At 43.5% G+C, this 17,686-nt stretch overlaps 1 protein-coding gene across 1 annotated transcript in view; it reads right to left on the bottom strand.

Annotated features, from left to right (window-relative positions):
* Positions 1–17,686, bottom strand: part of AGBL4 (AGBL carboxypeptidase 4) — a 1,267,959-nt gene that overhangs the window by 51,854 nt on the left and 1,198,419 nt on the right. The window contains exons 10-11 of the mRNA XM_019937625.2: positions 8,515–8,667; positions 5,860–6,022 (exon numbers count right to left, since the gene is read on the bottom strand). Of these exons, the coding sequence (XP_019793184.2) occupies positions 5,860–6,022; positions 8,515–8,667 (316 nt within the window). The remainder of the gene's footprint in view (positions 1–5,859; positions 6,023–8,514; positions 8,668–17,686) is intronic.

Below are 17,686 nucleotides of genomic sequence, written 5' to 3'. Positions count from 1 at the left end.
TTTTAAAAAATTGTTTGAACAGAGCATATTTATTACTTGGCAGGCCAGTAAAATGTAAATAAGGTTTCTGAAGAATGGTCCAAAATTCTCAGGAATTTATCATTTCACAACAACAACAGAAACAACAAACCACAGGAAGGAAAGGCAAGGGAGCTAATATTTAATGGCACTGAGTATATGCCCAGTCATTTATCCGCTTTCTCTCACGTAACCCTCCAAACAACACTGTGAAGTACATAATCATTATCTGCACTTTCCTGATGAAGAAACTGAGGTTAAATAACTGAGTTAGGGTCCTCAGCTAGAATGACAGAAAGCGGAACTCACACCCACGCCTCTGACCAGAGCTGTATTCTTGCTACAACCTGAACAGAGACCACCAGCCAGGGCAGCAGCCTCTGAGGATGGCTTCATTTAGATTCTGTTGAAAGTTAGAAGTCTTCCTCCCAGAAAATGAACTCCACATTTGTACTCACAGTTTTGCATAAATTTTAGACAGTTCATAGGCTCTTCTTGAAGCCCATCCATAAAGCCCTCGATTAAGAACCCTTTAACTAAAAGAATGAAAATAGCTATCGTCTTGGCTTAATCAGTTGTCCAGGACACTTCTGTGCTGATTTTCCCTACTGGACTGAAACTCATGCTCATGGGGTCACTCAGTCTTAAGACTCAGACATAACATAACTGTGGATTCTTGATATCATAAATTCATCTAAACAGGGAATTATTAAATTTTAAATTTTAGAATCAGAAAAATCTTAGAATATTAGAGCTGGAAGGAACCAGAATACAGACAAGTCCACACGTAGTTTCATTGTGCAGCTCTGACAGGTAGGAAGTATCAGACACTGAGCCTAAGAGAAGGGACAGGGCCTGCTTGAGGCTACCCAGTAATGGTGATGGAATCAGGATTCAAACCCCCGGTTGCTGGATTCAAAGACAGATCATCGGGTTGAAGATTCAACCAGTGGAAGGAAAGTCATGCAGTCTGCATGGAGATGAGAAAAGTGGTGACAGAGGAACATTTGTTGAGTTCCTATCAGGTGCCAGGCAGTGCAAGGGGATTGGAGATCTATTGCATCTTTTCGCTACCCCAATAAGCCTCACCCAAAGTGAGTATTACTATTTTTATTTTACAAATGGGGGAACGGGCTCAGAGTGGTGAGATAACCAGCCCAAGGTCACACAGCTAGGGAAGCATCAGTGTCTATGGCTATATGACCCTGATGTAGTGGGGAGGAGAGCCAGAGAGCAAGATCCTGGTAATGTTTAGCTGCTGCTTTTCCAGGGAGAAAAATTAAACCGACAGATACATATGTTCTGGAAGGTAAGGAGGTGGACACTACTGTGGGCCTTGGTGAAATATCCCTCAGGATTCTCCACCTCCCCTAGCTCTTCTCTGGTCTTCCTCTCACCCAGCACCCTCTGGCTAGCTAATGTGGCCTTCATGCGCCCTGATGCTGGGAAGGGCATACTCTGGATGACAGAATTAAAACCCCTCACCATGGGAACTGCACATACCCACTCGCTGTGTGAACCACATGGCGTTCTGAGGTCCAGGTCCTCCGTTACGGTGATCCCACCAAGGCCTTTTGCCCCGCGTACCCTACCAACACAGCCCCTGGTCTTCTGCTCTCACAGCCCTGACAACCTTCTTTAACATAAATGCGGGTCCTCATTCATAGTCACGTAAACCTTTTCGATGTTTTAACCAATAGTCGCTTAATATTTAAAGCTTACGGTGCACACTCATATATATTATTTCATTTAACCTCCTTGCAACTCAGAGAGGTTGAGCGTTACTAGGTCCTCCTCTTACAGACAAGGACACTGAGACACAGTGAGGCTATATAACTTGCCCGTGGTGACACATCCTGTAAATGGCTGAGCCTGGATTCAAATCCAGATCTGTCTCAATTGAAAGTCTGCTCTCTTTTCATGAATATTATTCCCATAGCAGGGGTTAAGAAAGCAGGAAGGTTCTTGGTTGCCTTTGTGAGGGTGATGAAGCTTACCTCAGGGCGGCTGGAGGATTGCCGAAGGGTGGGATGATGTTGGTGCTGTCATCAGATCCAGGTCTCCTGACTCCCAGTCTAGAGGACGCTTCCTCCCAGACCATATTGCCATTCCTATCAGACCATGTAATTTCTTTTTCTGATTGGGACACAGAGCCAGCAGCCAACAAAGATCACAATCTGTCTGCCTGAAGTCTCCCTCTGTTTTTTTTTTTTTTTTTAAATGCATTTCAAACAAGAACCAGGTTAAATCACACTCATGTGTGTTGAACTGGCCTGCACTTCTCTGGAGAAACTTCAGATTCCTCTTCTTGTCCCCTAGATGACAGATAAGATGGGGTGACCCAACAGCACCGCGGCCTGTTCAGCTCCTGCACAGCCTCGCTACCCATCACCCTTAACCCCTTCCAAACGCTGGCTTCTGGTCCCCACCGACATCCCCAACCAATAACTTCCCAAGTCTTCTCAGTGCCACATTCTAAATATTCCACAGCACCACCCGAGTCTAGGCTTGAGTCATTTCCCACCTGGATTGTCATAACGGCCTCCTAGTGTGTCTCTGTCTACAGCCTTGGCCCCTCCAATCTAACCTTCCCACTGCAGCCAGAGGGGCTTCCCACTGCTCTTTAAAGCCCTTCTACTGCTCTTCACAGTCCTTACCATTTAAATTCCTAACAGGCTGCCATTTTGGTCTCATCTCCTGCATCTGAAGTCCTTCAGCCATACCCGACCCCTTACAGCTCCAACAGTCCACCTTCCTTCCTCCCCTTTCTGTCTGCAATGCCCTTCCTACAACGACCCACCCCAAGCAATCTGCCTAATTTCTACTCAGTCTTAAAAACTCAGCTTAGATGTCTCTTCCGCCGGGAAGCCTTCCCTGACTTCCCGAAACTGTGTTTGAGTCTCCTCCTATCCCCATATGCAGACATTTTTGTCTTCAGTATGTTCCCTGCTACACATCCCCTGTGCCTAGAGCTTCACCTGGCTTATGGCAGACACTCAATATATACATTTAAATGAACATTTCCCATGGCTCTCTGGAATTCCTCCACCACAGAACTTACCCCACAGATTATAACTGCCTCTTTCCTTTTCCGGCTCCTCAGATAGACCAAAAGCTCTGTGAGTCAGGGACCATGGCTTCTTGGTCAATATTTTACCCCAGTGCCTAGTAGGATACCTGGCATGTGCTAATGGTGTACTTACTTTTGATGAATGAGGATTGGGTGTTGAGGGGAGGAAACCCTGGGCCTGGGTCAAGGGAGGGGACTTCCACTGAGAGAAACATTTGCTTCTAACACAAAAGCATGTTGGAGGTGCTGAGATAGGGTAGGAGAACCCATCAAACTGGACATCAGAAATCAGCCACAAACTAAGTGCAGGCCACACCTGGCGGGACCCTTATCTCACTGAGATAAGGCTCACATGTGGGATACCTTTGGTGCGCATGCTCAGACTCTTCTTTCAGACAACTCCCTCTGTCCCCTTTGCCACCACATCAGGGGCAAGCTAGGCAGGGGCAGCACAGAATGTGCGTATGCGTGGAGCACAGGAGTTAGCGGATCCTGGGGAAGCAATGGGCCGCACACCATCGTGTGTGTGTGTGTGTGTGTGTGTGTGTGTGTGTGTGTGTGTGTGTGTGTGTATGGGGGCAGTGTGGCACATAGAGATGGCCAGGACTTTGGAAACCAAGGGTCCTCTGCTGCAGAGCAGAGCCTACTCCATTGACCGGTGAGCCAGGTAGTTACTAAAGCAGACTTCAAGGTGACTGTCCCGGTCTCGGTGACTGGGCGGCGGGGGGACTCTCCCTCAGTTCTTACCACAGTCTCTCCAGTGAGGTTCTGGATCTGGAACACTGGTCTAACACCTCGTCTGCCTACTGCACGTCCCTCCCTCTGAGGCCATCACCCTGCCCCCATGTCCCCAGCTAGGTTACTGGACCCTCCAGAGCCACGAGGGTGCAACCCTCGTGCAACCACGAGGGTGGACTAGTGCTAAGTCATGTCTCGACCAGAAAGGAAGTTTTCCTGCACAGAGTGTGGTAAGAACTCCACAAACACTCCCCAAGGGTTCAATCAAGGCTGAAAGGAGCACTTCCACTTCTGGGGAGAGAGAGTTTGTATATAGAGAGTTAATATTATCCTTTCCCTTTCTTTTCCATCAACTATAATTCTTTCTCTGAGAAAGCTAAGTGTTCAGAAAGGAGAAATGGGTCAGTCCAAAAACAAAAAGTAAAGAAAAGCAGAAACTGTCACAATCTGTCACAACCCTTATGTACTGACCTTGAAATGGAAATCAATACTCAGGAAACTAGAATTACTAAATGATCCCTAAAAAAATCAAGCAAGCTAGAAAGCGACCTCTAATTTCATCATGACAGGCTTGGGGGTTTTCGGGGACATTTTATGAGGAAGCCAAGAGGAAAAGCGAGTTGGCAAAGGAAATGCAAAGGCAGAGAGAAAGATGCACAGAGGATGAGCAGGAAGGCAGGGAAGATGGAGGGAGGCTAAGGGGAGACAGAGAGGAAAGGACGGTGGGGAAAGGAGAGAAGATGGAGGAGGAGAGGGAGGAACACATCACATGAAGTAAGGAGAGAAAAACACAAGGCGAGAGTTGGAGGGACAGACAGAAGGAGAGGGGGATGGGGACTTCCCTGGTGGCACAGTGGTTAAGAATCCGCCTGCCAATGCAGGACACACGGTTTCGAGCCCTGGTCCGGGAAGATCCCACATGTCGCAGAGCAACTAAGCCCATGCGCTGCAACTACTGAACCTGTGCTCTAGAGCCCGTGAGCCACAACTACTGAGCCTGCATGCCACAACTATGGAAATCCATGCACCTAGAGCCCATGCTCCGCAGCAAAGAAAAGCCACCGCAATGAGAAGCCTGCTCACCGCTGTGAAGAGTAGTCCCCACTCGCCGCAACTAGAGAAAGCCCACGCGCAGCAACGAAGACCTAACGCAGCCAAAAATAAATGAATAAATAAATAAATAAATAAAAGTAGAGGGGACAAGGCGGGTACAGACAAGCGAAAGGGAACGTGCGCACAGAGGGAAGACAAAGGGCGGGGGCATAAGCACAGAGAGATGGACGTCTGGTCTATAGACCAGACGTATAGTTGATAAGAGGGAGTGGGGGAAGGAGAGGGATGGACTGGGAGTTTGGGGTTAATAGACGTGAACTATTACATGTTGAATGGATAAACAACAAGGTCCTACTGTAGAGCATGGGGAACTCTATCCAATCTCCTGGGATAAACCATAATGAAAAGGAATATTAAAAAAAGAATGTATGTGTGTGTATAACTGAGTCACTTTGCTGTACAGCAGAGATTGGCACACTAATGTAAATCAACTCTACTCCAATAAAAAATTTAAAAAAAAAAAGAGAAAGAGAGAGAGAGAGACATGTTCAGGGTGAGAAGGAGGGGCCAAGACTGTCAAAGTCTTCCTTAGCAGCCCCGGGATGAGCATCTGGCCTGTGTACTTACATACTTTAGATGATGGAAGACTCACTCCTTTGTGAGGGGACAGAGGGGAGAGAGAGAGAGGGGAGCAACACAGGTATGGGACGGCCATGGGTCCAAGCGCCCGAGGAAGACTTGAGGCATAGCACAGGCAGATGGAGGGGGGTGTCCTTTAGGAGGGCAGAGAGCAAACAGGACAATCCAGAGATGACACCAGCAGAACCAGTCATGTCCATCCTCACCCCAGAGTCTCAGCCCTCACCTGAGTTGGAGACCAAATTCCTGACCTGCTTGGTAAATCCTGGCAGACTTGGGTACTTTCAGCTGGATGCGAGCTGGCCCAGGGCTGGGGGGTGGGGGGGACCTACGAAGGATACAGGCTTCCTCTGTGTAGGGCACAGCGGCCGTGGTGCCACCGATGATGTAGCTGTAGAAGGAAACCTCGAGGGTGTAGCAATACGAAGTGTGGTCCAGCAGCCCACCGAGGAAGCGACGGCCAGTTCCTGCTTTCACGGCATCTCGGTTAAAGGACGTGCTGGACTGTGAGAGACAAAGAAGGGAGGAGAGAATCAGGGCTGGACACCTGCTGGGTATGGGACCTTGAGCGAGCACCTCTGGATCTCAGCTTCCTCATCTGAAAAGTGGGATGTGACTCCCACTTTGCAAGATTATTGTAAGGATGGATTAAATAGACAAACAATTAAATGAAAGCACCTAGCGCAGTTCTTAGGGCATGGTAACTGCCATTTAGCAAAGATTTGTGGAAATCTGAATGGGGACAGAGGGAGCAAGGAAAAGTAGACAGAGAATAAGGATGATATTACGATAATCAAGACTGAAATTTGGGCACTGCTTTCAACTTTATGATATTGTTTCCCATATAGTATCTCATTTAGGCTTCACCCCCTCGACAGGGGTGTCGTAAAGTTTCCCCTCTAAGGTGAGGTAATGGAAGTTCATAGTAAGTGACACAGGCCTGGACCAGGACTAAGTGACTCCAGACACCCCAACCCTCCTTCACAAAGCTCCCCCTCCGTTAGGGACAGCTGAACTCGTGCTCAGCATCACCAGAGCACAGGGATCACGGCTCTTCTTTACTTGGGTGTCTACTACCACCCATCACAGTGGATAGAGAGGAAAGAGCCAGCAGGTCCGCATTTCAAGTCCTCTCTTCAAAAGTGTGTGAGATGTTAGGCAACTGGCCTTATTGGTCTAAGCCTCAGTTTCCTCATCTGTAAAGCGGTGGTAAAAATCACATCTCTTTTACAGAGCTGTGAGGGTCAGTTCACTTGTGGTTAGAAGGGCTTTCTATGCTAACCCATGGAAATCGCAGTAAATGAAGAACCTGGTTTTAATAAGAGAAGGCATGCCTGTTCAGCAGAATATAAGAGAAGAAGGAAGAGGGGGTGGGGAGAAAGAGGGAGAAAGAAAACAGCAAAACAAGACAGATATAGAGACACTGAAAGAAAGAGAGCTGTGTGTATGTATGTGTGTGTGCCTTTTGACGTAAAGGAAAGGATCAGAAAATTAGAGTCTCAGATCAGAAAGGACTGTTGAAGTTGAAGCTCATGTAGTGAAATCCAACTCTCTCATTCTAGACTTGGGTACCGAGAATCAGAGAAGAGGGGAGACAGAGGCTGGACTAGGATAGATGACCTTGACCCAAGCCCTAAGCTCTTAAGGAGGCTGCAATGCAGGAACGCCATCCGGCAAGGCCAGAAATAAAGCTCCTAGACTACACCCTTTTTGTAGACCCTGGAAACCTCACCCCTGTGAGGGTCTCTGAAGTCTGTGGCCCAGCCTCCTGGAGAATCACAGTCTCCCAGGGTCTCCTCCAGAAGACCACACTCTGCTCTGAAACTGGAGTGGTTTCAAAAAGACAAGCGTTGGCCATCCTCCAGAGATTGCCACAGACATAAGCACGGCTGTTTTTATCCCCAAGCTGCTAATGAGCAGTCATCTCATTCTACCTGTTTCAAATGCTGAGGGATCTTGTCCTAGATCCCCAACTTCTCTGGGCTTTAAGTGTCTCTTGGGTATAAAGTGTTGGATTGGGCCAAATAGTCTCCCAGTTCCTTTCCTGGTGGGGCATGCCAAGATTCTGGGATTCAAAGCATCTTACCTCATGGAGAAATTCATCCTCCCTCCACTAATGTCTAGGCCTGAAGCAACGAGCAGGCACGTTTTCAGCTCATCAACTTCAAAAATTACCATGCCCTTTGTGGGCCTCTCCCCCTCTGGCCACACGGAAATAACAGGCCTCAGAGATTTTGTATCAAAACAAAGAAAAATGTGCAAAAACTCTTTCCCAAGTCTGCTTCCACCACAGGTTGATTCCCCTCCTTATCTTCCCTGCCATTTCTCAATATTCCTTTTTGCTGCAAATTATTCTAACTACCAGTCCACAGCCTCTCCAGTCCTTCCTGGCATGTAAGGGGGTAGTAACAACAGTCTCTGGAGTCTGTTGAGATCTTTACTGCCTGCAGAGTACTTTCATATCTATTATTGCATGTGTCCTCCCAGGAATTTACGAGGCAGGCAAGGCAAAAAATTATCACCCACAAATTACTGACAAAGAAATTGGGGCCCAGAAGGGGCTATGGAGGAAGAGGATGGTGGACATATGACCCCCATCAGCAGACATGTTAGGCTCCTTCTAACAGAATGAAGGCCAAAGGTCTGTGAAAGCAGACCCTGGGCCAGGGTCTGGCGCTGGGAGATGCTCAGTGAGTTTCTTCTCTTGTTAGCGCTGGAATCAGATCAACGAAACCAATGTCAGCTCCTCGGACAAACCAAGCGCTGTCTTTTCAGAGAGTCTCCCTCCCTGATGGGTGATGAGCTGCTTGCAGGTACAGGCAGAGCTTGTTTACCTCTATCTTTATCACCCACGCAAGACCCAGAGCAGAGTAGGTGTTCTGTGAAATGTTAAATCAAACTGAATTGAGTGAGGGGAAAGACAGGGTGGTGATGGGAGGGAGGGGGCAGTTTGGGGAGGGAAGCTGGGGCTGCCTGACTGAGAACTCTTCACTCACGTAGGAGAAGTCCTCGGCATTCTGGCAGAGGAGCTTGGGGAAGACGGCCTGCCTCTGGAACCGCACCTCATCTTCAAAGATGTTGCCATACATGAAGCCATTCATCATGGTGGAGTGGGCATGGATGTCAATATAAAACTCCAGGCTTGTTTTCTGTTGAGAGAAAGGATAACAAATGAGACATCGGGGCCACAGAGTATGCCTTAAACACACACACACACACACACACACACACACACACACACATTTCCTTGTGAGCTAGCCCTATGTCTCTTCAGATGTAGCAACTATCTGCAATGTGATTGGAGGGGTTGAGAGTAGCAAGGATCAAGTTCTCCTTACTTTTATTTTTTTAATATATTTATTTTTTTATTTCTTTATTTTAAAATGTTTGGCTGTGTTGGGTCTTTGTTGCTGTGTGCGGGCTTTCTCTAGTTGCGGTGAGCGGGGGCTACTCTTCGTTGCGGTGCGTGGACTTCTTATTGCCGTGGCTTCTCTTGTTGTGGAGCACGGGCTCTAGGCGTGAGGGCTTCAATAGTTGTGGCACGTGGGCTCAGTAGTTGTGGCTCATGGCTCTTGAGTGCAGGCTCAGTATTTGTGAAGCACAGGCTTAGTTGCTCTGCAGCATGTGGGATCTTCCCGGACCAGGGCTCGAACCTGTGTCCCCTGCACTGGCAGGCGGATTCTTAACCACTGCGCCACCAGGGAAATCCCTCTCCTTACTTTTAACACCATCCGCCTTCAGGGTCTCAGAGCACTACCATTAGCAGGTAATTCCAACCTAGAGAGTTAGAGTGGGAATCCAACTCAGCGATAATCATTACTATCATTTACTGCATAGTTAATGACACCAGACACCATTCTGGGAGCTTTACATAGGACATCTTAGTTAATTCTTTTATTTAACCTCACTTCATGATGCCACACCTACCCCCCAATAATACATAGTGTATGGGAAAAAATAACCTTGTTGTCTATAAAGGTAACTGTGACTAGTCTCTCTCTGCTCTCTGCTCACATGTATTTAAGGCACTCCCTAGCTTGGTGCAATGTTATTTGTTAACCTTCTCATTTATGAGCTCCCCAAAGGTAGGGGGATTGCCTGGAAAGCACCCAGTGCCTGTCTGTGAAGGATGCTCAGTACCCGGATGCAGAGTGAATGAATAAACCACCCAGAGGGATCATTCCAGACACTGCAATCGACTGCCAGGAACGGGGGAATTTTCAGGCCCTTAGAACTTCAATGTCCCTCAAATCTGACTTTCTCTTCCTATATATCTGTCCTTTCTGAGAGTAACATGGGAATAACTGGGACTGAAACCCAGGTCTCCTGACCCTTGACACAGTGAACGTATCACCATTAATGGGTAAGACTAGAAACAGTCATGGCAAGACCTGGCCACCTTTCCATCTGCTTTCTAGCATGTAGTCCTGGGAAAGAAGAAAAATCCAGGCTTGGAAGAATTCTCCCTCCTTGGGACACTTTCAAACGAAGTTAAGACCAAATGAAAACCATGTTGCTTCTAGAATGTGGGCCTCATGACTGTCATTTCATTTGCCTCAGACTTGGAGTGAAAGATCATGTCTTGCTGAGCTCCCAGTTCTCTGGGTGGCGTAAGCTGCCTTCTGAGAGATACAAGATGCAGAGCGCTGGGTGATATTAAACTCATCATTTTCAGCTTTGGAGGCGGAATACGCAGTGAATCAACAGGAGCCCTATACAAGTCCTCTTTGCAATTTTATTTTCTTCAATTGTCTGTCTTTTCCTCTGAGCTTTTGATGAGCTGCAGAGGAAAGGAGGTGGTAGAGAGATGACTTAAGAAATGGGTAAGGAAAAACGGCCGTTTATATCTCTGGATGTGGGAGCTATTAGAAACCAGTTTCTCTGACATTTCCCAGATCAGCTCGGAGTGGGGAGGTTTCCTGCTTAAGGTCAGCCAGCAAGTTAGTGAAGGAATAAGAATTAGAACCTGGCTCCTCCGAAAACCAGCCTGGAGTGGCTTCCACTGCCCCATCCTGACACCTGGCACCTAATGTGATTTTACTTTAAATAACCGTAAAGTGAATTATATTGATTGATTTACCTGGTTCAAAAGTCAACAAGATATCAAAGAATTTACAATGAACAATCTCCCTTCTACCCCTGTCCTCCAGGCACCCAGGCACACTCCCCAGAGGCATCTCACATTACCAGTTTCTCATACAAACTTCCAGAGGTCATTTACACACCAACAAGTAGATATTCCTCCCCCTACCCCCTTTGCCCCAACGCACACAAAAGGTAGCACACTAAAAACACGTCATTTGGGGAATTCCCCGGTGAGCCAGTGGTTAGGACTCTGCGCTTTTCACTGCTGAGGGCCTGGGTTCAGTCCCTGCTTGGGGAACAAAGATCCTGCAAGCCGCATGGGATAAAAACACAATAAAAAATAAAAACACAATTTTTGGATCAACTTTTTTTCCTCTCAACATATCTTAGAGAGAATTCTTTCTCAGTCCATGGTTACCTCATTTTTTTAAACAGTCGTATATAAACTAGGCAGTTCCCCACTGACAGACATTTGTTTCCAACCTTCTGTTACAAAGTCTTAGTGATTGACTCTGTTATAAATACCATTTCACACATATACAGTTACACGTAGGATAAATTCCTAGAAGTAGAATTTCTGGGTCCTAGGTGCATTTGTGATTCTGATCGACACTGATGAACTGACCTCCTTAGAAGGACCAGTTTACAGTCCTAGCAAAGTATAACAGCATCAGTTTCATGACTATCTTGCAAACATGGATGTGATCAAACTCTTTGATACTTTCCAATTGGGTGGTGAAACTGATATCTAAGATTAGTTTTAATCTGAATTTCTTTTAGTATAATTATCTTTTATTATATGGTTATTATTTTTCACATATTTAGGAACTATTAGCATTTTCTTTTCTATGAATTGCCTGTTGATTTCCGTTGTCCATTTTAAAAACTGGGTTTCAGGGCTTTATTCCTTATTGATTTATAGAAACTATATACTAGAGAAATTAGCCTTTGTGTGTAGTATAAAAATATTTTTGCTCAGTTTGTCATTTGACCTTACATCTGCTAGTACTTTTTTTCCATGTGGAAATTTTTAATCTAACTTTTTAGACAGATTTATCAGCCTTTTGTGGTTTCCGGGTTGAACTCTTTCATTGGTTCTTCTATTATTTCTATTGTTTCACTTCTTATATTTAAAAATTTCATTTCAATTTTGATTTACATGGATGTAGGATGTGAGGTAAGGGTTAAACGTTATTGTCCCATACCATTTATCAAATTGTGCATCTTTTCCCCACTGACTTGAAAAGCCATCTTTACCATATAACTTTCTTGTATATATTTGGGTTGATTGTTGGACTTTCTATTCTCTTCTAATCACTTGTCTATTCGGGTGTCAGTACTACACAATTTTAATTATGTTAAGTTTATAATGTATGTTAATATTTGGAGGGCTAGTATCACCTCATTATGCTTCTTTCCCCATATTTTCCTGGATTTTCTTGCATATTTTTCTATACAATCTTTGTAATTAGCTTCTTTAATTTTCCTTGCTCCCCCAATCCTGTCAAGACTCTTATCACTTTGAGGCTTCCGATCCAAGAATATGCTTTGACTTTCCATTTATTCCATTTTCTTTTGGGTACAGCAGAAAGTTGAAAAAGCTTTTTTTTTTTTTTTCCCCTTCATATAGACCCTGAACATTCTTTTTGATGCCAAGGCAGTTTATATTTTTAGTTGTTGTTGTAAACATGATATCTTCCATTAAATCTTCTAACTGGTAGTTCTTTATACATATAAAGGCTCTGATTTTCAATGGTTTAAATATGTACCCAGACACCTCACTAATTCTATTAGTTCTTATAATAATTTCTCATTTTATTTTTTTGAGTTTTCATTTGCTTACTTATTCAACAAATAACCACTGAGTACCTACCACATGTCATATAGTGTTCTAGGCACTGGGAATATGCACCACAGAGTGTTCTGGGCACTAGGATATAGCAATGAACACAACAGAAAGCACTTGATCTCAAAGAGTTTACATTCTATGGAAGAGAAAGAAAATAAACCAATTAATAAAAATACTAGATGTCAGGAGGTATAAATGCCATGGAACCAAATAAAGCATAGTAAGGGAATAGAAAGTAATAGAGGTTCTGGAAAAACAGAGACTTGAATGGAGTAGGAGAGTTAGTCTTGAGGATATCAGGTTAATAGTCTTCCCGGTAGAAGGAGAAGTAAATGTACTTGGCATGTTCAAGGAACAGCCAGGAGGTGAGGATGACTGAGGTGAATAAAGGGGGCAGTATTTTCCAGGTTTGCAATCGTACCACATACACTTAGCAATTTTATCTCCTCTTTTCCAGTTTTTACGCTTCTAATTTCTTTTTTGTATCCAACTGCATTGGCTACTATCTTCAAAACAATGTTAAAGGACTATTTAGTTTCTAAGATCCCCTCCCACTCTGAGAGTCTAAAGTCTACCTGGAGTAGAAAAAGATCTAGGGAATTTGCCTGCATAGGGTCTGAGTTTGAAGTCTTAGTTCTTTTTCCTCTTCATGACACATATTCAGCACTATGCTGGCAATGCCAAAGACCACAAATACTAATTTCCTCACCATCCTGATGATGTTTTGTGCCTAAACTGGCTTTATGGACTTATGTTGGTTCATTAGAATGGAGCAGGGAAGGCAGAGCAGAGTTCCTACCTCTGGTTCTAATGTAAACATAATCTGTGACCACGAATAAGTAGCAGCTCTTCACTGTGCCTCAATTTCCCCATCTTTAAAAGTTGCTGTTGGATGAGAGAGAAGAGATATGGCTTTCTTAAACTTTTTATGATTTCTTCTCATGCTCAGTTAAAATAAATTCCTCCTTCTCCAAACAGCTTCTTGCTTGGGCCTTGATGTCAATACTTGTTACTGTATAAGTATACTTGAATACTGTATAGATATACTTGTATACTTGTTACTGTAATCTGGCTGAAAAGTATGTCTGTCTGCCTATGAGCTCTTTGAGGATAGGGACCATGTCTGATTTGAGTTCCATCTCTTTCTTAGTCTACTACAATAGCTTCTGACCTGGTTTCTTTGCTGCTTCAAAGCGACCTTTTAAAATGCAATCAAGGGACTTCCCTGGTGGTCCAGCAGTTAAGACTCCATGCTCCCAATGCAGGGGGCCCAGGTTTGATACGTGGGCAGGGAACTAGAGCCCACATACTGCAACTAAGAGCCTGCATGTCGCAGCTAAAGATCCCACACACTACAACTAAAAGATTCTGCATGTCACAGCTAAATATCCTGCACACTGCAACAAAGACCCCGCGTGCCACAACAAAGACCCCGCGTGCCACAACAAAGAGCCGGCACAGCCAAATAAATATTTTTATTAAAAAAAATTTTTTTATTGGGGTATAGTTGTTTTACAATGTTGTGTTAGTTTCTACTGTACAGTGGAGTTCCCTGTGCTATACAGCAGGATCTTATTAGTTATCTATTTTATACCTATTAGTGTATATATGTCAATCCCACTCCAACCTAATGCCCCCCTCCCCCACTTTCTGCTATTGGTGTCCATACACTTGTTCTCTACATCTGTGTCTCTATTTCTGCCTTGCAAACTGGTTCATCTGTACCATTCTTCTAGATTCCACATATATGTGTTATATACGATGTTTGTTTTTCTCTTTCTGACTTATTTCACTCAGTATGACAGTCTCTAGGTCCATCCACGTCTCTTCTATAAATGACCCAATTTATTTTCTTTTTATGGTTGAGTAATATTCCACTGTATACACATAACACATCTTGTTTATCCATTCTTCAGTCAATGAACATTAAGGTTGCTTCCATAACCTGGCTCTTGTAAAGAGTGCTGCAATGAACATTGGGGTGCATGTGACTTATTGAATTTTGGTTTTCTCTGGGCATATGCCCAGTAGTGGGATTTCTGGGTCATATGGTAATTCTATTTCTACTTTTTTAAGGAACCTCCATACTGTTCTCCATAGTGGCTGTATCAATTTACATTCCCACCAACAGTGCAAGAGGGTTCTGTTTTTCTACACACCCTCTCCAGCATTTATTATTTGTAGATTTTCTGATGATGCCCATTCTAACCGGTGTAAGGTGATACCTCATTGTAGTTTTGATTTGCATTTATCTAATAATTAGTAACGTTGAGCAGTTTCTAATGTGCCTCTTGGCCAGCTGTATGTCTTCTTTGGAGAAATGTCTATTTAGGTCTTCTGCCAATTTTTTGATTGGGTCATTTGTTTTCTTGATATTAAGTTGCATGAGCTGTTTATATATTTTGGAGATTTGTCCATTGATTTGTTTGCAAATATTTTCTCCCATTCTGAGGGTTGTCTTTTCGTCTTGTTTATAGTTTCCTTTGCTGTGCAAAAGCTTTTAAGTTTCATTAGGTCCCATTTGTTTATTTTTGGTTTTATTTTGATTACTCTAGGAGGTGGGTCAAAAAACATCTTGCTGTGATTTATGTCAAAGAGTGTTCTTCTTATGTTTTCCTCTAAGAGTTTTATAGTGTCTGGCCTTACATTTAGGTCTTTAATTCATTTTGAGTTTACTTTTGTGTATGGTGTTAGGGAGTGTTCTAATTTCATTCTTTTACATGTAGCTGTCCAGTTTTCCCAGCCCCACTTATTGAAGAGACTGTCTATTCTCCATTGTATATCATTGCCTCCTTTGTCAGAGATTAGCTGACCATAGGTGCGTGGGTCTATCTCTGGGCTTTCTATCCTGTTCCACTGATCTATATCTCTGTTTTTGTGTCAGTATCATATTGTCTTGATTACTGTAGCTGTGTAGTAGAGTCTGAAGTCAGGGAGTCTGATTCCTCCAGGTCCGTTTTTTTTTTTTTTTTTTCTCGAGAGTGCTTTGTCTATTGGGGGTCTTTTGTGTCTCCATACAAATTTTAAGATTTTTTTTTTCTAGTTCTGTAAAAAAATTCCATTGGTAATTTGATACGGATTGCATTGAATGTGTAGATTGCTTTGGTAGTAGAGTCATTTTCACAGTATTGATTCTTCCAATCCAAGCACATGGTATATCTCTCCATCTGTTTGTATCATCTTTGATTTCTTTCATCAGTGTCTTATAGTTTTCTGAGTACAGGCCTTTTACCTCCTTAGGTAGGTTTGTTCCTAGGTATTTTATTCTTTTTGTTGCAATGGTGAAAAATCTTCCAACAAACAAAAGTCCAGGACCAGAGGTCTTCACAGGTGAATTCTATCAAACATTTAGAGAAGAACTAACACCCATCCTTCTCAAACTCTTACAAAAGTTTGCAGAAGAAGGAACACTCCCAAACTCATTCTACAAGGCCACCATCACCCTGATACCAAAACCAGACAAAGCTACTACAAAAAAAGAAAATTACAGGCCAATATCACTCATGAATATAGATGCAAAAATCCTCAACAAAATACTAGCAAACAGAAGCTAACAACACATTAAAAGGATCATACACCGTGATCAAGTGGGATTTATCCCAGGGATGCAAGCATTCTTCAATATACGCAAATCAATCAATGTGATACACCATATTAACAAACTGAAGGAGAAAAACCATATGATCATCTCAATAGATGCAGAAAAAGCTTTTGGCAAAATTCAACACCCATTTATGATAAAAACTCTCCAGAAAGTGGGCATAGAGGGAACCTACCTCAACATAATAAAGGCCATATACAACAAATCCACAGCAAACATCATTCTCAATGGTGAAAAACTGAAAGCATTTCCTCTAAGATCAGGAACAAGACAAGGTTGCCCACTCTCGTCACTAATATTCAACAAGTTTTGGAAGTCCTAGCCACAGCAATCAGAGAAGAAAAAGAAATAAAAGGAATCCAAATTGGAAGACAGAAAATAAAACTGTCACTGTTGGCAGATGACATGATACCATACATAGAAAATCCTAAAGATGCCACCAGAAAACTACTAGAGCTATTCAGTGAATTTGGTAAAGTTTCAGGATACAAAATTAATGCACAGAAATGTCTTGCATTCCTATACACTAACAATGAAAGGTCAGAAAGAGAAATTAAGGAAAATAAATATTTTTTTAGAAAAATTTTTAAATAAATAAAAAAATAAAATGCAAACAAATTGGGACTTCCCTGGCAGTCCAGTGGTTAAGACTCTGTGCTTCCACTGCAGGGTCGCCGGTTTGATCCCTGGTTGGGGAACTGGGATCCCACCTGCCATGCAACACGGCCAAAAATAAATAAATAAATAAAATTCTCTAGTTAAAACTGTTCTACCATTCCCTGTTGCTCACAGGACAGAGTCCAAACTCCTTAATATATTTGCATAGGTCCTGCGTGATCTGGCCCCTGTCTAGTCTCAGCTCTTGCCAATTCTGGTCTGATATTCTACACTACAGTCCTATAGTGCTGCCTGGAGTACTTCAAACCTCTATGCTTGTGACTTTTGTCTCCACATTTACACACAATGAATGTCTTCTCTGCCTGGAATACATGATCTCTTTATCTGGCTAACTCTGACTCAACCTTAATATTTAAGGCAGAAACTAAGTGGATGCTCACCAGTTCCACTTCCTTTTCCTGGACCATGGAAGACATCTCCCCGTCTACTTTGATATTTGGTTGGGATCAAATGGGATGTGGGCAGTGGTAACAAGTGTCACTTCCAAGCCTGGCCATTAAACTTGCACACAGTCACCCACATCCTTGCTCTTGTGCATGGAAGCTACATGTAAAAACAATGGTATCATAAGAAGGAAAAAGGATAGGTAGTAAGAAGGAAAAAGGTTAGGTCGCTGAATCAACATTGAGAGGAAAATGGCCAGGCGAGTCGTCTGACCTGCATCAGACTGTGACGAACCTTTACTGTATCAAGCCACTGAGATTTGGGCATTGCTTGTTATAGCATCTAATATTATTCATCCGACTGGTACAAAATATAAATTCAAATAGCATTATTTTATCCTTCAGGGATGAGTTAACAGCCTCCTCTGTGCTCTCATAATTCTCTCTCCTGGCACTGACCACATGGCATAATAATGCTTTGTTTATCTCCATCTACTATTAGAATGTGGACTCTTTCAGGGCAGGAACCATACATTGCTGAATTTTTAAATCCACAGGACCAGAGCAAGGCC

Source organism: Tursiops truncatus, chromosome 1, assembly GCF_011762595.2.
Source record: "Tursiops truncatus isolate mTurTru1 chromosome 1, mTurTru1.mat.Y, whole genome shotgun sequence".
Lineage (NCBI taxonomy): Eukaryota > Metazoa > Chordata > Mammalia > Artiodactyla > Delphinidae > Tursiops > Tursiops truncatus.
The sequence above is the reverse complement of the archived record's forward strand: the minus strand, read 5'-3'. Positions and strand labels throughout refer to the sequence as shown.